Source organism: Diceros bicornis, chromosome 34 (genome assembly GCF_020826845.1).
Source record: "Diceros bicornis minor isolate mBicDic1 chromosome 34, mDicBic1.mat.cur, whole genome shotgun sequence".
Lineage (NCBI taxonomy): Eukaryota > Metazoa > Chordata > Mammalia > Perissodactyla > Rhinocerotidae > Diceros > Diceros bicornis.
In genome coordinates this window covers 19,144,803-19,166,140 of record NC_080773.1, presented here as the reverse complement: position 1 = coordinate 19,166,140, position 21,338 = coordinate 19,144,803, and the positions used below count along the sequence as shown (strand labels likewise).

The 21,338-nt window shown below is 56.3% G+C and overlaps 1 protein-coding gene across 1 annotated transcript; it reads right to left on the bottom strand.

Moving 5' to 3' along the window:
* Window positions 1–1,665: 1,665 nt before the first annotated feature.
* On the bottom strand, window positions 1,666–20,560 carry CBLC (Cbl proto-oncogene C). Its single transcript, XM_058529535.1, has 12 exons — window positions 20,206–20,560; window positions 16,907–17,053; window positions 16,339–16,495; window positions 15,445–15,566; window positions 14,188–14,325; window positions 11,163–11,250; window positions 10,399–10,530; window positions 8,563–8,724; window positions 8,013–8,093; window positions 4,712–4,827; window positions 4,518–4,592; window positions 1,666–4,413 (listed from the first exon to the last, which is right to left on the bottom strand). The coding sequence occupies exons 1-11, from the start codon at window positions 20,556–20,558 to the stop codon at window positions 4,583–4,585; spliced, it is 1,506 nt and encodes a 501-aa protein (XP_058385518.1). The 5' UTR covers window positions 20,559–20,560; the 3' UTR covers window positions 1,666–4,413; window positions 4,518–4,582.
* Between the last annotated feature and the right edge of the window lie 778 nt (window positions 20,561–21,338).

Below are 21,338 nucleotides of genomic sequence, written 5' to 3'. Positions count from 1 at the left end.
TGACCAGCGCCCGCGGCGAGTGGCCTGACCAACCAGTCCGGCCAGTGTCCCGAGCTGAGACCTTCTCCCCCTCATTCTGACCAGGGGCCTTGGAGACTCCTTCACACTATGGCCAGTGGCTTGCCCTTGCCTCGTTGATTTTACCCAGCTGAACCCTGTCTAACCAGTGACCTGCACTGGCCTCTCCCAGGACAACCAGTGGCCCCCAGCCTGATCAGTGGCGTGAATGAGCCTCCTGCAGAATAACCAGTGAACCCCAGTCTAATCAGTGGCTTGGGTTGGGCTTTCCCAGTCCACCCAGTAACTGTGAGCCTGCCCAGTGCTCTAGAATAGCTTCTCCCAGTTTGCCCTGTGAGGCCCTCCCCTATGGCCAGTGCTCTGGGCTCCTTTCCTGTCTGAACAGTAGCCTGGAACCCACCAGTTCAATCTCTTATATCTAATAGTCTTCAAACCCCAGCTCTGCCCAGGCCTTTGTGATGATGGGGGGGCTGCGGGGTGCTCTTTCCTTGGCTCTGCTCTGTAGGGCCCTCCCTCTCTTCTCCTCAACCAGAGAATCCCAGGAATGCCACCCCCTTCCTCTTTCCCTCCCCCCTTCGCTCCCTCCCAACTTTGGGGGGAGGGGAGGAAAATCCGGCTGGCAGAAGCAGGTGAGTGGGGGAGGGGAGAAGGCCTGGGTACCTGAGAGGACGGGGAGGGGCTTGGCCATGGGTCAGAAGAAAAGGTCACAGGTCAGACTGGGAGTCAGAGGTCAGACTGCCTGAGGCTTCTCACAAGCCGGGTCTGACTAGGACAAAATCCCCAGACTGCCGGCCAGGGGCTTGCTGGGGGAGGGAGATGTCACTGGTTACCGGAGAGAAGCTAGCCCTGGACACTGGTCAGAATGAGGGGTAGCTGATCCTGCTGGGAGAGGTTCCCCAGGCCTCTGATCAGACTTGGGGGTCACTGGTAAGACTGGGCCTTGCCCATCAGACACAGAGGGAAGGTTTAGATTATAGGTCAGCCTGGAAGTTATTGGTCAGACTTGTCAAATCAATTTATCCATCGGTGATACAGGAGAGCAACTATTACACTGGGGGAGGTGATCTTTGAGTATTAGCCGCACCATCCCCTCTTCCAGGACACCCTCCCTGCTTCCCTAGGCTGGGCCAGGCACCCCTCTGGGCTCCACCACCCCAGCCCAACCCAGAGATGACTCTGGGTCATCTCTAACTGGGAACAGATCTCCCTCCCCCTGTCACAGGACACACGATCCCAGCTCACTCTGGGACAACGGCAGTCGCACTCCTACACAGCCCCACACGCTCCCTGGGACAAGCCGCCACACTGCGACCCCAGACACCCACCCCCCAGCTCTTCCGTGCCTACTGATGGGGCCGGACCCTGGCAGGTGCCCTCTTCTCAGCCACCCGTCTTCCACCTTCCTCAAGAACCCAACCAGCTGAGGTTCTAGTTGGGAGAGGACCATACGGATTGTGGGTGAAGGAGGGAAGTCATAGATATCAGCCACGGTCCCTCACAGACCTGCAGAAACTAGTCCCGTAACATCCTCTGCCCTTGTCCCCTGCAGTTTATTCCTAGGAAACAGGCAGAGGGATCCTGTTCAAATGTGACTCAACTCACGTTACTCTTCTGCTCAGAATCCTCCCACGGCTCCTCTCACTCAGAGTAAAAGCGAAATCCTCTTCACGGCTCACAAGGTCCTCCATGTGGTCCTCGTCACCGCCCTGACCCCATCTTCCTCTCTTCCCCTTCGATAGCTCTACTCTTGCCACATTGGTCTCTTTGCTTCCATGCTGTTCCTCCAATGCCAGGCCTGTTCCAGCCTCCAGGCCTTTGCGCTTCCTCTCCTCTCTGCTGGGAATCTCCCTCCCTCCCTTGCTTCAAATCTCTACCCCAACATCACATCATCAGAGCTTTCTTTGACCATCCCAGCCACGCCTCATTTCCCTTATCTTACTACGTTTTTCCTCTGCAGCACTTACCACTGCCACAGATCTATTTTTTATTGTTTGTCTGGCACAGAAGCTAAGCTCTGTGGTTTTGTTCACTGTATCTCCAGTGCCTAGAACAGTGCTTGGCATAGGAGGAGCTGAGTAAAAAGGAAATGAATGAACTCTCCAATTCCATCCTTGCTGTCTCCTGTGTATATCCTTGTACGTTTCCATTAACAAGCCTCCTCTTTCCCCACCTGCATCCCATTGTTTTACATACAGCGTGTGACGGTTCACTTTAAAGCTAGTTCACAGCGTGTGGGATATGGGGCTCGCGACACATCTCGAGGGGACTGGCTATTTCCCAATGGTTCCAGACTTACATCTGGAAAATGTAACCGTTGAGACTTTGTGTTGTCTTGGGGGGCGGTGTGAATGCATTTTTGGTTTACCAGTTAGTTGTGCAGGGAGAGTTTAGATAAGAACTTTTGGGGGAAAAGAATGTAGTATAGGACAAAGATATGTACTGATGTTGAGCATTCAAAGGGGAGGACCGGAGCAGCCTTTTTTGCGGGGGAGGGTAAGGTAGCATCCACGCGCCTTTCCCACATTTAGAAACATCCCTGGTGTCTGAAAGCCTGCTGCCCTCTGTTGAAGCCAACAAGGACAGATGTTTGCTTTCCTGCCTCTGTTGGAGCTAAGGTGACCTACGCTTGGCCAATTCTGCTATACTTTGGAACTGGGAGCTAATAATCCCAAAGAAGCAAGAACTGGCTAATCTGTTCCCACTATAGCAGCCGGGATGCATTCTATTTTCCCAAGATGACAGCTACAAGATCTCTCATTCCACAGGCTCTTCTGCAATCTGATCGTGACACTCTTTCCCCCAAGAGGTGGGGTCTATGTCTCCTCCTCTTAAATCTGTGCGGTTTTGTGACTCGCATGTAACCAACGTGGCAGAAGTGACACTGCATGACTCCCCAGATTAGGTAGAAAAATCCATGTAGCTTCTGTCTAGGTCATGGGAATTCTCTCCAAAAAGACTTCAGCCACCATCTAAGCAGTCTGACTACCTTGAGGCAGCCACACTGTGGGGAAGCCCAAATCAGCAAGTGTGGAGACCCTACGGAGAGGTCTGCAGAGGGACACCTGTCCTGCCCCCAGCTGCCCAGCTCCAAGGACCACTTGATCACACTATTTGATTGCACCCTGAGCCAGAACCACCCAACTGAGCCCTTCCCCAAATCCTGGCCCCCAGCAACCACGAGGGATATTAACATGATTGCTGTTGTTCCCCAATAAGTCTTGGTGGGATTTGTTGGAGCAACAGCTAGCAGACACAGCCTGTTTCTGGGGTAGCCGAGGCAGCAAGACAACGAGTGTCCAGTGGTCATCGGAGCACCAGCGTATCCTCATCAGACCGGTTCTGTGGCGTGATCGTGGCTGGGCTGTGGTTGGAGGCTGGCTGCCAGCGCTCTTGATCACTTTCCAATCCTGGTTCTCTAATCACTCCTGGGATTTTATGAGCGATCCCAAACCTTCTCAATCAATTTCCTTTTTGCCCCAGGGGCGGCTTCTGTTGCTTGGAACTAAATCTGTGATGCATGCTTCCATGCTCCATTTACCTTTCCTTACCTCTTCAGTCTCAGCCTGCACATCCCCTCCTCCGGGAAGCCCTCCCTGACCTCTCAGCCTGGGTCAACTGCCCGCTCTGCGCTCCAGCAGCCCCCTGGGGTCCCCCATCCCAGCTCTGCCCACTCTGGATTGTCACTGTCTGGGGACAGGTCTGTCTCCTGCACTGGACTGTGAGCCCCACGAGGGCAGTGATCACTACCAAATGCCTAGCGTTGCCCAGCCCAGGGCACAGGGGGCCTAAGGGATGCCAACTGGTTTAAATCAAGTGGAGGGAGGCTTGGGTCCCTCTGGGATTAGCGAGGAGGTGGGGAGACACTTTCTCGCTTGATTTTGACTGGAAGTCACCATCACTCTGGGAGAAGATCCCAGAGAGGAATGGAGGAGAGAGAGAGGGACGAGAGCAGAGTATGGCAAGACTGGGCACCTAACCCTCAAGGAAATGTGGGGACTCTTTGACCGGGGGACTTAGAACTTGGATACCTGGGTCTGAGTCCAAGAATATTTTTGCCATGATGGGGAGAGGTTGTTGGATGCCTGATTCTCTGAGAGCTTGGGACTCTGGACTCCTAAGCCCAGAAGGTGGGACTTTTGGATCTGAGAGAGGAGGCGTCTGGGGGCCTGGACTCTGGATCCGAAGGAGCTGGGTCCCCACTCTTGGCTCTCTGACCCCCAGGCCTCTGGGTTAATCAGGTCTCCAGGATGCCCATTCCCGATGCCAAGCTGCCCCCTGGTGGCCACTGTCCCCTTTCTCCACACACCAGAGGACAGACCAGGCTTGGCAGTTTATTTCTGCTCCACAAACCCCTTCCAGCCCCTGGGGCTCCCTTTAGCAGCACATCTTGGTGCCCTGCGAGGCGGAAAGAGAGGTGGTTTAGATACTATCACATCCAAGTGGGTGGGGCAGGCAGGGCCAGGCCAAGGGAGGGAACCTGGGCTGGGCGGGGGACTCACCTGGCCTCCGGGCCTGGGCAGCGATCACGGGCCCCACAGGGGCAGCTGAAGGGGTGACTTTCCCTTTAGGAGTCTCTGCAAGGGGGAGAGTTTGAGGGGGACTCTGGATTTCCTAGGACCAGTGTTTCCCTTCCGCCCCTACCCCCTCTTCCCTCAGACCCAGAGTCCTGGACTCGGCCGCCCTCTCTACTTACTCTGTGGCTCCCTCCCTGGCCTGGGGGCTGGAGGTACTTTCCCACAGGGCCGAGGCCACAGTCCTAAATCTTGGCAAGGCAAGAGGAGCCCGGAGTCTGGGGAGGGCCAGAGGTGCCTGGAGAGGAGGAGATTAAGAAATTTCACAGCTGAGCTGCAGCTGTGCTTCACTTCACAGGCTCAGACAGGGGTAACACAGTGGTGCCTGGGGCGTAGGGGAAGGGCGTCCGGTATGATAGGGTCTTGTCCCTAGTCCATGCTGTTTTTTCCCTAACACTTCTGGCTTGAGTAGGAAGAAGTTTTAATTTGTTGGTCCATCCACTCATCCATCCATCTGTCCATTCATGCATTTACCCATCCATCCACCCATCTACTCATCCATCCATCTGTTAATCCATCCACCCACCCACCTACCCATCCATCCACCCATCCACCCATCCACCCATCCACCCATCCACCCATGCATCCACGCATCCATCCATCCATCCATCCATCCACCCATCCATCCATCCACCCATCCATCCATCCATCCATCCATCCATCCATCCACCCACCCATCCATCCATCCACCCATCCATCCATGCATCCACGCATCCATCCATCCATCCATCCATCCACCCACCCATCCATCCATGCATCCACGCATCCATGCATCCACCCATCCATCCATCCACCCATCCATCCATGCATCCACGCATCCACCCATCCATCCATCCATCCATCCATACAACCAACCATCTGTTCATCCATCCATCTGTTCATCTATACATCCACCCACCCATCCATCCATCCATCCACCCACCCATCCATCCACCCACCCACCCGCCCACCCATCCATCCATCCACCCATCCATCCATGCATCCACGCATCCATCCATCCATCCATCCATCCATCCATACAACCAACCATCTGTTCATCCATCCATCTGTTCATCTATACATCCACCCACCCATCCATCCATCCATCCACCCATCCATTCATGCACCCATTCATTCACTCATTCATTCATCCCACAAACATTTCCTGAGCATCTACAGTGTGTCAGGCACTCTTCTGAGCTCTGGAGAGACAGCCGTGTACTAGACAGAAAAAAATCTCTGTCCTCAAGGAGCTGACAGTCTACTGAGCAAGAGGCTTACCACAAGCAATCAGTGCATGAACAAGGAAATCCCCCAGAGAGCGTTAGGTGTCTTCAGAGAACTGAAATAGAGCCTGGGGAGAGTGGAGGGTGACCAGACTTGAGCGGGGCTGGGGAAGGCCTCTTGGAGGAGGGGACAATTGAGCAGAAGCCGGAGCGCTAGAAGGAAGTGGGCAGCGGCCCTGCGGTGGATGGCGGGAAAGTTAAAAAGCAGTTAAGCTGTCGAAAGCCACAACCGCTTGCCGGCCTGTCAGGGAACAGCAAGGGGCCCATCGCTACTGGAAAGGAGTTGTGGGGTGGAGGAGGACAGAGAGGCAGGAAGGGGTCAGGTCCCCAGGCCCTGTGGAGAGGACATTGGCTCTAATTCTTGGAGTCCTGGGGTTTCAGGGGCTTCTGAGAGGTGAGCGAGGGGATCTGACTCAGGTTACAGACACCCAACCTTGCTGACTTCATCAAAACCCCATGGGGACCCACCAAGTTTGTCCCCATTCTCCGCATAGAGACACTGAGGGTGGGAGAGGTCCCCAGTGGCCTCAGCAAGGTGCCAGCATCCTTCTGAAGGACGGTGATGCCCCCAGAGGTGGGTTTCTCAGGTGGAGAATAGTAGCATGGGGAGCATTCCCAGCTAGGGGAGCACCATATGCAAATCACGCCCACAGTGATATTGACCAGAGACACAGCCCCATTCAGCCAGTGCCCACAGCAGCCCCGCATGGCAGGGACTGGCATCACAGAGGGAGGGGAGGATGGAGCCAGGGGCCTGGGTTCCAGTCCTAACTCTGTCACCTTTGAGCCGGGTGACCTTCAACTCTTTGAGCCTCAGTGTACCCCTCTGTATAAGGGTCATAACAGTATCTACTTCATTGGGTTGTCACAACAATTACACAAACATGCTAAAAAGCAGTACCGGGCATAGAGCACGTATGTGACAGTCGCTGTGCTGGGAGACCCAGGGCTGCCTCTTCCACAGCACGTTTTGAAGAATGAAGGAGGGGGAGACGACTGACAGGGTTTGGGGAGAAGAGGAAAGGGTAGGCCAGGCGGGGGGGCACAGCCTGGGTAAATGTGCGGCCATCCTGCCAGAGGTGCCCCATCAGCCTGCCATCTGGCTGCGTCCCCCTCATTGTCCTCACGGAGCCAGCTGAGTGCTTCCTAACGTTTCCATTTGCTTTTGGCTGCAGGTTGGGATCTGTTTTTAGCTTCCCCAGCTGGTGTCACCGCCACCCGCCTCCCGCTGGCTCTCTTGTTTGCTGTGGTCGAATAATGTTCCCGGACTTCCTGAGCTGTTTGTTTGAAGGCTGCCCGGTATCGATTGAACCTTGTGTGTACTCAGCCTGGCTTGCTCACAGAGCTCTGCCCCTCCCCAGCAAGCCAGGGGCTCAGAAAATGCTAGAGTGCGGGGTGGGGGGAGAAGAAAGCAGGGCCGGGGCTCACTTAGAAAATAAGCAGATCATTTTGGGGTCTTTAAGGCCCCTCCCAACACAGGCTTCTCCTCTTTCAGGCTGTGTGGGTGTGGGTAGGTACAGTCACCTTTCTGAGCTTCATTCCTCTGGAAAATGAGGAGAGGAACATTTTCAACATCACGGGACTGTTAGGAAGGCTCAGTTCAATTTATTCATTCAATGTCTATTTCTTGCGCACCTACTATGTGTCAGGCACTGTTCTAGACTCTGGAGATATAACAGAGAATAAGGCAAAGTCCTAACCTTCAGGAGGGTCACAACCTCCTGAGGGTGATAGAAAACAACGAAGATTGTACACACTGCCAGGTGGTGACAAGGACTAGGAAAATGCAGCGGGGCAGGGCCTTGAGGGCAGGAGGCTCTTTTCAATGGGGTGGTCAGGGAAGGCCTCCCCGAGGAGAGGATGAGACAGCGAGTCTGGAGAAAGGAGATCCAGGCTGAGGGAACAGCTCATGCAAAGGCCCTGGGGTAGGACACGCCTGGGATGCTGGCGGGAGAGGCAGAAAGTCAGTGAGGGGGAATGAGTTAAGGAAGAGAACAAGAGAAGAGGCCACAGAGGTAGTGGATGCCAGATTGCACACCTTGTAAGTGGGTGCAGATGATGAGTGCCGGGCCTGGACCCCCTGAGCGCCCAGCCAGACTAGGGACTCCGGGGCTGAATGAGACCTGAGCCGCCCACCTCAAACCAGCCCCTCACTCACCACCTTCGGCTGGCCTTCATCTCTGGGTCTCCTGGGGGACAGATCTAGCCGAGGGGGCAGTGGGGGAGCTAAGGAGGCCACCTAGGGGAGACAGAGGGTGGGGTAGGGGGCTGTGAGCTGCCGTTTTCTTCTCACCTACTGTCCTCCTGCCTGGAGGCCCAGCATTCAGGCACTGTTCTAGACCCTGGAGATGTGACGGAGAATAAGACAAGTCCCAGCCCTCAGGAGGTTCCACCTGGAGAAAGGCATCCCCCAGACCCTTGGGGAGACAGAAGTGCAGGCCCCCAGGCCCCCAGAATCCCGTCACCAGCCCCTCCTCCCTCAGACCCAAGAGTCCAGGCTCCCAGCCCCTCCTCCCTCAGACCCAGGAGTCCAGACTCCCAACCCCTCCTCCCTCAGACCCAGGAGTCCAGGCCCCAGCCCCTCCTCCCTCAGACCCAGGAGTCCATCCCCCGGCCCCTCTTCCCTCAGACCCAGGGGTCCCGGCCTCCAGCCCCTCCTCCCTCAGACCCAGGAATTCCAGGTCCAGCTCCTGCCTGGCCCTGCTTACCTGTTCCAGCTCCTCCTCCCCATCTTCCTGGTCACTGCCGTCCCTCGGGTCCTCAGCAGCGGCCCTGGCTTCCTCCGGCTTCCCTGGGAATTGGTGGATGCTCACAGCCTCCCGGCCCTTGATCTCGCTGCGGCAGAAGGGGCAAGTCTGGCTGTCCGAGTGCTGGGGGAGGTGGGAAGGGAAGGTCAGGGTTTCCCTGTTCTCTACCATGTCCCCTGGGACTACAAGTGGTCACAACAGAGTGATCCCCAACAGACAGACAGAGGGAGGGAAATGGAGGGAGAGAGAAGAGGAGTCATGAAGAGAGGGAGATGGGGAGAGAGATGTTGAATGGGAAGCGGGGGTGGACCAGCACCGAGCCCAGGAGGGGCGCACAAATGGGAAGCCCAGGGGAGCCGGGTGTCATGGGGGTCTCAGGCTATCCATAGTGATGCCATGGGCTAGGAACGCCTGAGGCACCCACCTGGGCCCATGTTACTTGTGGCGAGTCTCCCAGACATTCCTCTCCCACGGGGGCCAATGTCGTGGCTGGACCAGTGGATGGATAGATGGATGGACAGATGGTTGGATGGATGGATGGATGAACAGATGGTTGGATGGATGGATGAATGAGTGGATGAATGGGTGGATAGATGGGTGCATGGATGGATGGATGGATGTGTGGATGGATGGGTGGATGGACGGATGGACGGATGGATGGATGGACGAATGGGCAGATGGGCGGATGGATGGGCGGATGGACGGGCGGGTGGACGGGCGGGTGGATGGGCGGGTGGATGGGTGGGTGGGTGGATGGGTGGATGGGTGGATGAATGGGTGGATGAATGGATGGATAGATGGATGCATGGATGGATGGATGGATGTGTGGGTGGATGGGTGGGTGGACGGGTGGTGGATGGGTGGGTGGATGGGTGGGTGGATGTACCAGTTGTTATGATTGCAGGACGCATTGGAGCAACACCATCAGGGAACTTTGAGGAACAAGATTATTACTCACGGGTCCTGGAGGGTACATGGCCCGCCTGCCTGGGTCACACAGCGGGGTCTCAGGTAGAGAGCGGGAGGGAAAGCGGACATGGGGCTCTGCCTTTATCAGGGGCCTAGTAGGGTGCTTAGGGTTTTGTGGGTTCACTCTTTATTGGGGGGGAATTTAAAACATAAGAATGAGAATTAGGGTTCAGGAAGGGAAAAGTGGGTCACTGAAGAGGTCCGTTATCTAGGTCACCCAGGGGGAACTTCATGGGTGTGGGTGGCCTGGTTCCTTATCTGCGTGTTTCGCTAGGAGCCCTGTCAGACAGCTGGCAATATGTTTATTCAAGATGGACATCTTTGAAATGGATGCCTCGCCAATCAAAAGCTCAATGTCAAACATTTACTTTACAATTAAACACCTCCATGTCAGGCATCCACACTACACGGGGCAGCAGCCCCCTTTCCCAGGGGCCTTTGATGAGGGCTTCATGGGCGTGGAGCCTCACTACGCCCTTGGGAGGTTGTCACCATCAGCCCCATTCTCCAAGAAGGTGGCGAAGGTTCAGAGAGGTGAAGCCACTGACCCCAGATGGCCCAGCGACGGGAGGAAGGAGCCCTTGCCACTCATGTGGAGCTGAAGAAGGAGAAGCAGAGGTCACAGATGCAGAGCGAGATGGAGACAGAGGCACAGACACAGGCAGGCGAGCTCCTGGTCCTCACTCTTGAGTGACCCCGAGCAAGTCTCTACTCTCTCTGGGCCTCAGTTTCCCCATCTGATCGATGAGGCATATGGGAGCTCCTTTTGGGCTTTCACTGTCGAGAGAGGGGGCACCGGGCAGGAAGGCAGGGCCGGGTCAGACCCACCTGCCAGGCGGCCAGGCAGCGGCTACATAGCAGATGCCCACATGGCTCGATCTTCACATCTTTGTTGCTCTCGGCGCAGATCTTACAGAGCTCGAACGTGGAGTCCATGGCCCAGTACAGCTGCAGCTGCTCCTGGCCGGCAAGAAGATGGGGAGGATGGGACCGGGGGGTGTCAGCCACAGGGATACCAGTCGGGCCCAGGAAGAAAGTCCCAAGCCTTTGCGCCAGCCCCGAACCCTCTCCCAAGTTCAAGGCCTGTGTGTCCAGCTGCCTCCTCCACCAACCCCTTGTTGTGAGACTTGCTCTCTGGGGCGGAATAACTCACGGCTGCCAGATTTAGCCACCGGAAATACAGGATGCTGTTAAATTTGATTTTCGGATAAACAATGAATAAATTTTTAGGTATAAGTATATCCCAAAGACGGTGTGGGATATACTTACACTAAAAAAGTTTATTTGTCGAGTCTTTCTCACCCATGGGGTGGCTGTGGGGACTAACAGCTGGCACGAGGGCCGTCACTGGAGGATGTTCAAGTACATTAGTTGTTCTGATGATCTCAGCGGTATTGTTTCCTGATTTAATCCCCACGAAAACCGCTGAGTAGGAGGCAAGAGGGGCCGTATTTTCCAGAGGAGGTACAGAGGCTCGGAGAGGACACGTGATGTACCCCGGGCCCCATGGCCACCAAGTGGGCACAGAACCCGAGGCTTCTGAAGTGGGGGGTGGGCAGTGAGCAGGGACGGGGGGCACGGCTGGGCCTCACCTCCGACACTTGGATGCGCTGATGGGGTTCCATCTGGCAGAGTTCTGTCAGGTTTGGATTGTGGTTCTTCCCATCAGGGTAGAGGTAGCTGGGGAAGGGAAGAGAGGGTGCCAAGGGGCCATCCAGCACCCCCACCGCAGACTGACGAGGACCCCCCACATCGCCACGGGGCTGAGCTCCTGGGATGATCACCTGTCCCAAATCCACTTCGGGCCTGGGGATGTTTTCCCTTCCTTCTCCTCCAACTGGGATTCCCCAGGACAGGGCCACGTCCTCTCAGACCCAGGGCATGGCCGTGTCCCCTCAGACCCCACAGAAGGGTGCACTAAACCTAAGTGACTCCAGCTCTGGAAACACAGATCTGATGAATAAGAACCAGGAAACTGATCAAACCTCAGCTGAGCCTCCCAGAACATCGCCGTCCTGGAGTCTTCCGGCCTGAGCACAGGGCATCTTAGAATCACAGACTGTTGGAGGGACCAAATCCTAGAGTCTTGGACTGGCAGAGCTAGAAGGACCCTCCTAGACAGTACACACTACTTCTCGCTTCACAGATGGCGACCAAGGCTCAATACGGGGAAGGCGACTGCCCAGGGCCACACAGCGAGGCCTGGAGGGACACAGAGCCAGGGCTGTGGGCAAGGTCTGAGCCCCGGGCTCCAGGGCAGCCGAGAAGGCTCTGCAAACCCCGGGTCTCCCATCCAGGTCATAATGGCACCCCCAGACCAACGGCGGGGGCACAAGTCCCCCAAGGCTGGTGGCTCTGCCTGGTCAGCCAGCTCGAGCAGCTCAGGAGCCCTGGCCTGGGCCCCAACACAGCTCTTCCACAGACACGCTGTGTGACGTGGGTTGGGCAGCTCTACCTCTCTGGCCTCAATTTTCCCTTCTGTAAAATGGACACAACCGTGTCTGAGGCCAAGATCGGTGGTGAGGATTAAAGAAGACAGTGCTCATAAAATGTGCAGTAGGCGCCCTCCACACACATACGCCCAGTAAGAGGGAACGGCTGAGATCAACTTCAGACGACCTTGGTGTCCCCTCCCCTCTCTCAGGATCTTGATCTTCCCACATATAAAATGGGTGTGCGTGTGTGTGTGTGTGTGTGTCTGTGTGTCCGTGTGTAGGGCAGGTGGATTAAACCAGACTGATGGTGTTTACACTCGTGTTAACTCTGGAATCCTCTTCTCCAATGACCTCGGACCTGGAACTCAGGACATTTCGGTGGGTAAGGGTCCATATTCTGAGCCTGGGTGCCTGGCTTCGAATTCCAGCTTGCTAGCTCAGAAGCTGTGTGACCTGAGCAGGTGTCTCCGTCTCTCTGGGCCTCAGCTATCAAATATGGACAGAACAGTCCCCTCATTCAACAGATCTTCATTTTTTGTGGATTCCCTATTTGCAAACTTGCCTACTCGCTAAAAGTTATCTGTAACCCAAAATCAATATCCGTGGCATTTTCTTGGTCACTCACGGATATGCACACAGAGGCAAAAAATGTGAGTCGCCCGCTGGGCACGTTCCAGCTGAGGTCGAACCAGGCGACACTCGGCTTTCTCGTTCCAGCTCCGCACTGGAAACTAGTGCCCTTTCGCAATCTACGTAGTGCCATGTTTTTCACATTCTTATGCTTTTTGTCAGTGATTTAGCTGTTTAAAATGCCCCCCAGCACAGTGCTGCAGGGCTGTCTAGTGTCCTCGGCACAAGGAGGCTGTGTGAGCCTCCTGGAGAAAGTGCGTGTGTTACAGAAGCTTTGTTCAGACACGAGTCACAGCACGCCGGCCGTGAGCTCAGTGTGCACGAATCACCAATGTATATTAAATAGGCGTCTTTACACAGAAACACACGTCAAGGTTACTATGTAGTGATCGGCTGGCGAAAGGTGACCAGGGGCTTGCAGGAACACCTGGCAGTGACGGCTCAGTGGTCGCTAATTCAGTGTTTACGGTGACTTTATAGGACACAGCTATCAGGAACAATGAGAATCGACTGTATATCTATTTATTTCTCTCTCTCTCTCTCTCTCTATCTATCATCTATCATCTATCTATCTATCGATCATCTTTCTATCTACCTATCATCTATCTATTATCAGTCTATCCCTCTATCTACCTATCTTTCTATCTATCTACCTGTCATCTATCTATCCATCTATCATCTACCTACCTACCTATCATCTATCCATCTACCTAGCTACCTATCTATCATTATTATCTATCTATCCATCTATCTATCTTTCTATCTACCTATCTATCATCTATCTATCTATCTATATATCTATCTATCTATCCATCTATCATCTATCTACCTGACTATCATCTATCTAGCCATCTATCTACCTATCATCTATCTAGCCATCTATCTACCTATCATCTATCCATCATCTACCTGTCTATCATCTATCTATCAATCTATCTATCTATCTACCTACCTATCATCTATATATCCATCTATCTATCACTTATCTACCTATTTATCATCTATCTATCTATCCATCCATCCCATTTCGTATCATATAGCTATGACTCATAAGAAGTCTCTAGTTAAAGGTCCAGGTGAGAGTGGGGACCCTCACCTGCCTTTTTTCCCCTCCGCTCCTACCCAAGGCTCCTTCTGAAAGAGGGGACCCGGGGCAGCTGAGGTTACAGTTGGAACACCAGTCTAGCCGTTTGCCCACTTCTCTTTCTGCTTTAACGGTCTAGACTCTAGCACAGGATATGGATATCTAGAAGCAAAAGCTCTTGAGTACAGTTCCAGGGAATGGAGGCATCGGGGTTGTGCCCAGCTCTGCACACACTTCTCCCCGGGGCTGCTGGCCCATGTGGCAGCTTTGTGGGAACTAGAAAAGGCGACACCCCCCCACCCCCGACCCTTGTCTGCCAGCTGCTGGAACACTGTGGTATTGCAAATTTGTGATGTCCGCTCTGTGAGCTGTGCGCCCTCGCGTGGTGATCTTGGGCAGTGCTCAACACGCACGATCCTTGGAGGTGTGTTCTGGGGTCCCCCTCCCCCTGCCAGGATGGGGACTCACAAGCCTTCCTTTTGCCCTTCCAGGAGGGCCTTGAACAGCGGTTGGTTAGGAGGGATGGTCTGCAGGATGCTGCCATCTGAGCTCACGTATCCGATGGCCCACTGCCCCAGGCGAGTGCAGCTGGGCCGAAATATGTAGCTGGAGGAAGAGGCAGGTAGGACGGGGTGAGGGAGGGGTCACCGCTGTGCATTCTGGGGCCTCTCAGCCCCTCGCCCTGTTGAGGATCCAGGTGTGTAAGTCCTCACCCCCTTATAACCCAGCTTAACCCAGGCTTTAGACCCCTGTCTGCCACTATAAAGGATATCTATTGTTTTTATCTGATTGGCTCCTCTTCCTTCTTCACTGGGGTTTAGACAAGGCTGATGCTGGCTTGCATTTCAGGACCCCTGACCACAGTGATGGGAGTCAGCCCTGGGACTTTTGCTGGAAATATCAGGAGCAAGTTATCCCATTTCCACAGAGGTTGCTAAGCTGGTAGAATGTACACCTAGGGTTTCTAGAAACCATTTGCTACCATGAAGAGAGACCATGTCCGAGAACAAAGCTAACACAGAGGAAAGCAGAGATAGAGGATGCACAGGAACCGATTCCTGACAGTAGCATTGGAGCAGCTGGATCCCACCATGCCTGAAACCCCTTACCTGGCCTTTTCAATTATAGGAATTAATTCATCGCTTTTTCTTTCCCTTTAAACCAGTTTGTAGTGTAACTGGAAGCGTGCTAACACACTTGCTGGGGTCCTGCATCTCAGCCCTGCAAAGACTCATGAATCTGACCTTCTATTCCCTTAACCTCTTTGTGTTCCAGGTAGCTCAGCCCCTCAATTCTCAGCCCTCTGGGGAGACCCAACAGCTCAAAAATCCTGGCTTAAAATAAATTAAAGACTCAGGTGTCTCGTTTCCCAGTCTCCTACCCCAGGAGGTATGGGGTTATACTCAAAATATTTAACAGATGGTATAGCATGGGCTCTGACCTATCAGAAATGGACCTTATCCTGGGGCAGGGTCTTCAGGCCCCCTGCCAGACCAGGTATTGTCCCTTTAGCTGCTGGACTGTGGGAGGTCCAGGAGGTCCCAGGAGAAGAGGTGGGAGGCAGGGGCACTCAGCATCCTCCCTGAGTTCCTGACTCTCTGGGGTCCCAGGGACCTCAGTCCTTCAGTCTTTACTCTCTGAGGGGTGTCTGGGCTTCCACCCCAGCCCAGGACCCAGACCCCTGAGACCCGGCAGTCTCCCTCTCCTGAGGCCTGGCCCTCTTACCTGCCTGGCTTGTCTCTGCAGGCCTGCAGGCGCGCTCGGACCTCGTCATACGTGAGGAAGGCCATGTAGCCCGGGTGGTTGACAGCCAGGAGCTGCCAGTTCTTGAGGAGTGTTGGCCACGGCTGGGGTGGGGCCAGGATCGGGTCAAGGAGGGGCCGGGGAGAGCGGCCCACACCCCTCATGCCTCCCCGGGGCCGAGAACCCAGCTACCTGGCTCACACCTATAGTGGGCCTCAGGGGTATCTCCTTTACACAGAAGACTCCAGACCCTTCCTTCCCCAGGACCCAGGAGTCCGGGCCTGCAGCCCCTCCTCCCTCAGACGCAGGGGTCCGGGCCCCAGCCCCTCCTCCCTCAGACCCAGGAATCTGGGCCCCAGCCCCTCTTCCCTCCCACCCAGGAGTCCAGCCCCTCCTCCCTCAGACCCAGAGGTCCAACCCCTCCTCCCTCAGACCCAGGAATCTGGGGCCCTAGCCCCTCCTCCCGCAGACCCAGGAGTCCAGGCCCCCAGCCCCTCCTCCCTCAGACCCAGGAGTCCAGGCCCCCAGCCCCTCCTCCCTCAGACCCAGGAGTCCAGGCCCCCAGCCCCTCCTCCCTCAGACCCAGGGGTCCGGGCCCCCCTCCCCTCCTCCCTCAGACCCAGGAGTCCAGGCCCCCAGCCCCTCCTCCCTCAGACCCAGGAGTCCAGGCCCCCAGCCCCTCCTCCCTCAGACCCAGGAGTCCAGGCCCCCAGCCCCTCCTCCCTCAGACCCAGGAATCTGGGCCCCAGCCCCTCTTCCCTCAGACCCAGGGGTCTGGGCCCCAGCCCCTCCTCCCTCAGACCCAGGAGTCCAGACCCCCAGCCTCCCCTTGCCCCAGGACAGGAGTCTGGACTTCCAGCCTTGGCCTTCGCTTACCTGAAAGAGCCTGGTGAAGACATCAAACTCGAAGATGGACACGTGGCCACTGCAGGTGAGGTCGATGGTGGAGCGCAAGGCCAGGGCAGTGGCGCCTGACTCCACAGGGTGGCAGGTAGACAAGAGGGACTCAAACTCGGCCCAGGGCAGCACACACCTGGGTGGAGGGGGGCGGGGGGGATGCAGTTGAGGCCTCTGGGAGCCTAGGATGGGAAGACCTCTAGGAAGGAGGCAACAGGGGTGGGACTTTTAGGTCTGAGGGAGGAGGGGCCGGGCCAGGACCCCCGGGTCTGAGGGAGGAGGGATGGGGCCTGGACTCCTGGATCTGAGGTTGGAGGGGCTGGTGGCCTGGACCCCAGGGTCTGAGGGCAGAAGGGCTGGGGACCCGGGATCCCGGGTGTGAGGGAGGAGGGGCTGGGGGCCCGGACTCCCGGGTCTGAGGGAGGAGGGGCTGGGGGCCTGGACCCCGGATCTGACGAGGAGGAGCAAGGCCGGGACTCCTGGCTCCCCGGGCGGGGGCAGGAGGAGGCTCCGGGCGCTGAGGGCCCAGGGACGGGTGCGCACTCACCGGGCCCCGCAGCGCTCCCTCCAGAAGGCGTGGGCTGGCGCCTTGATGAGCTGGTACGTGTGTCCGCAGTACTTTCCCTGGGGGAAGAGCGCGCCCAGCTCCGCGTGCATGTGGCTGAAGATGAGGGCCAGCTTGGCCAGCTGTCGCCTGTGGGGAGGGACTCTGAGGACCTGGCTGGACTTGGGGCTCCCACCGACTCCCCCACCCTGTGGGGAATACCGACAGGGACAGGGCCCCAGACTCTCCCTAACGTCTCAGTGCAGGGTACAAGTCGATTCCAACCCTGCTTGTTGCAGTCCTGACGCCTCTCCACTCAGAACCTCAGTTTCTTCATCTGTGAAGGAAGGACGTGCTGCCCAATGGTCAGGTCGTCCTCCAGGAGACCAAGCCCGGTCTCCGTCTGCAGCCCAGGAGGGCTGGAGGAGAAGCCCTGCCTAGCGGGATGCGGGGACCCCTAGAGCTGAGGGCGTCAAGGGTGGTCTGCAGGCAGCTCATGCTCAGAGCCTTCGTCTTGGTTTTCGCAGTGCTGGTGGCGGACCCCTGAACTTTCTCCTGCCGCCTGGCTCCCTGAGGTACCCGACGGGCGAGCAGCAGAGGGCAGCTCTGACACTTTGTGTGATTTTTGGCAAGTTCTTTTTTTTTTTCCCCCTAAGTCTCAGTCTCCTTAGCTGTGAAATGGGCCTCAGTACCCCCTGCCTCATAGGGAGAGCGATGAGGATTCTTACACGCCTTACGAGCACGTAAAATGCCTAGCACATGGGCGTACATCAGCGCTCAGTGCATGTCAGTTATTATTACTGTTCTTATTATTTGATAGTAATAGCCTCCTTGGGCCAGGTCCCTTCGAGAGGGCCACCGCGGACAGCTTCTAAGCAGCCTCCCTCCATAGAGTCTAATCTGTAGCCACCATCCACACGTGATGGGCATCCAAACTGAGATGGGCAAACGTGAATACACTCTAGCTGTCAGAAACGTGGTGCAAAAGAAAAAAAAAAAGTAAACTATCCATTAATCGTTGCTTTATAGGGATTACAAGTTGAGATGATATTTTGGATATAGTGAGTTCAAGAAGATGTTATTAAAACTCATTTCACCTTTTTAAAAAAGACTTTTTGGGGGCTGGCCTAGTGGCATAGTGGTTAAGTGTGCGCGCAACGCTGCGGTGGCCCGGGTTTCGCAGGTTCGGATCTCGGGCGCACATGATACACTGCATGATACACTACATGTCAGGCCATGCTGTGGAGGCGTCCCATATAAAGCAGAGGAAGATGGGCACGGATGTTAGCCCAGGGCCAATCTGCCTCGGCAAAAAGAGGAGGATTGGCAACAGATGTTAGCTCAGGGCTGATGTTCCTCACCAGAAAAAATAAAAAACTTGTTGTAATATGTATACTAGAAAATGAAAAACTACCTATGTGGCTTGCAATAGATTTTAGTGGAGGGTGATGGTCTAGAATCTCCTTCGAATAGTTGTGAGGATCCCAGTGACTCTAGAACAGCCACTAACACACTCAGTCCCTAAGCTTCTTAGTTTCTAGAACACACTGAATCTAGAACAGTGGAGTTTTACCAGCTAAGAAGCTTCTAGAAATTTACTTGGCACAGTGATGAGGGCAGGGAGGCTGGATTGTGAGGGACAATTCCCTCTAGCAAGATTTGCCCACATCCCAGTCCACTTTTGAAAGTCTCATCAGACATTCGTGAGGGAGGGAATCCATTTATGATGATCTGAACCTAGAGCCCATTTCCGTTTTAGATAAGCATTTTTCGCACATTGTAAATGTGTCCTGAATTTTACAGAAATTCAATGATCCTATATATCAAGGGAAGACTATTTGATTCAGCAACATCGTGATTCAACCTATAGGTGCAAGCGTCTGACTGCTCAGTTCTGTCTTCCAGAATAATTGTGATTGTGCCTTACCATATTCATTCAAAGTATAGATAATTTTATTACGAAGAACATTCTTTTTATCACTCCCTTATAATATGGTTTGGGCAATATAGTGATTTTTTAAAAATTATGAGTAGGTAGGTTATTTACCCTATGCATTTTATTTCAGGATGAATTTAAGGAGATGCTACAAAATATTTGCTATAAAGAAAGCATGTGTGGGGCTGGCCCGGTGGCGCAGCAGTTAAGTGCGTGCGCTCCGGATTGGCGGCCCGGGGTCTGCAGGTTCGGATCCCGGGCGCGCACCAACGCACTGCTTGTCAGGCCATGCTGTGGCGGCGTCCCATATAAAGTGGAGGAAGATGGGCACGGATGTTAGCCCAGGGCCAGTCTTCCTCAGCAAAAAGAGGAGGATTGTCATTGGATGTTAGCGCAGGGCTGATCTTCCTCACAAAAAAAAAAAAAAAAAAAAGAAGGGGCATGGGGCGTGGCAGGGTTGGGAGCCGCGGGTCCAGACCTTGTTCTGGCCTCGGGCCTCACCCTCATCTGCCCTGTCACGCGGCAGCCCTTTCCCCTGAGTTCAGAACCAGAGCGCAGTCAGCACACAGCCCTGCATCCTGAGCCAGCTGCTCGCAGGAGCTAAAGACAGGAGGGGCCTGTGAGTCCCCCAGGAGGGGCGGTGACGGGGATGTCAACCACCCTCCTGCGCAGGAAGCCCCAAGGGGTCCCCTGTTAGCAGGACGTGTGTCTAACCCTCTGGGAGGGCGGGGCAGGGGGAAGCCGGCTGCTGGGTGGCCAGAAAGGGGGTTTGAAATGGGGGCTGAGAGCATAGGTGTCCAAGGAAGGGGAAAACTGGGTGTCTAGTTTTCCAGCTTCCCTCAGGGTCGAAGGGAGGAGGGGCTGGGAGCCTGGACTCTGGGTCTGAGGGAGGAGGGGCTGGGAGTCTGGACTCTGAGTCTGAGGGAGGAGGGGTTGGGAGCCTGGACTCTGGGTCTGAGGGAGGAGGGGGTGGGGTCCTGGACTCCTGGGTCTTGGGGAGGAGGGGGCTGGGCACTGGACCCCTAGGTCTGAGGGAGGAGGGGCTGGGGATCAGGACTCTGGGTCTGAGGGAGGAGGGGGTGGAGGATGGACTCTTGAGTCTGTGGGAGGAGGGGCGGGGGGGGGGCTGGACTCCTGGGTCTGAGGGAGGAGGGGCTGGGGGCTTGGACTTCTGGGTCTGAGAGAGGAGGGGCTGGGGGCCTAGACTCCTTGGTCTCAGGGAGGAGGGGCTGGGGGCTTGGACTCCTGGGTCTGAGGGAGGAGGGGCCGGGGGCCCGGACCCCTGGGTCTGAGAGGGAGGAGGGTCTGCGGGCTGACTTGCCCTCGCTGGTGGTCCCACCTTGTCCCGGGCAGGGCGTCCGCTCACCTGAGTCTGGAGCCCTCCCGGAAGAGCTCGTCGTTGGCGCTCCTCCCGCCCCGGGGTGGCAGCAGTTCCGCCACCTGCCTGCTCTTGGCCTCCAGGTTGGCCAGGTAGACGACGAGGAAGTCCCCCGCGCCCCCGGGACCCTCGGGGCCGCCTCCGCCGGCCGCCCTCCGGGCCTGGGCCACGTCCCGCAGTAGCTGCGCGGTGCGGGGCAGCAGGTCCCGCAGAGAGGGGGGGCTCGAGGAGAGCCGGGGGTCCCCGCACCGCTCTTCCAGGCGCTGCAGCAGCCTCACCGCCCGGCGGAGGGCGCGGGGCTCTTCCCGCTGCCGCCCCCGCAGGGCCGCCGCCGCTGCCATGGTCCCTCGGCGCCCTGGGAGGGAGAGCGGGAGCCGCGGGAAAGGTCCGGACGGCCCCGCCCAGCCCGGGGACGGGGCGGGAGAGGTGAGGGCGGGCCCCGGAGAAAGGGAGGGGACAGCAGGTAGCTGTGTCTCCAAAGGGGACGGGGGCTGGGGGCTCTGGGACCTGGGTTCCCTCGAAATGGGGTTCAAAAGTCTGATCCCCAAAGGAGAGTCAGATGGAATGGCTTCGGTGGGTGGCGACAGGTGGGGACTCCAGAGTGGGTGGGAATTGCGGGTGGGATGCCTGGGCCCCTTCTGGGTGGGGCTGAGAACTGGGTCCCAAGGTTGCAGTGGAGGAAGTGTTGGGGAGACCTGGGACTTTTATTGGGGGCTGGGACAGAGCTTGGAGCTTAGCCATCCAGACTCTGCAGGGAGGTGGGGCTGGGGCGCAGCACGGCCGCGTCACGGCTCAAGGTCTGCATCTTTGGTGTGGCGCAGAATTATAGGAGAGCTGAACTTTCAAGCAGCGAAGGCCAGGGAGATAGTGCGATCCCTTTGTCCCCAAGAAGGAAGGCACGGCGTGACCAGACCCCTGGGTCCCCTAGAAGCAAGAGCTGGGGAGGAGGATGCGTAAGGGAGCAGGAATTTGGCGACAGCATTCTGGGTCTCCACGGCAGGGGCCTGCGGGTAATCAGGCCAGGGTTGAGACACCCAGATTTCCAAAGGGGCTGAGCCCCTGGGTCCCCAGGGGATGAGGCTGCAAGATGGGGTTCAGGAATGCGGGGGTCGAGGCACGGC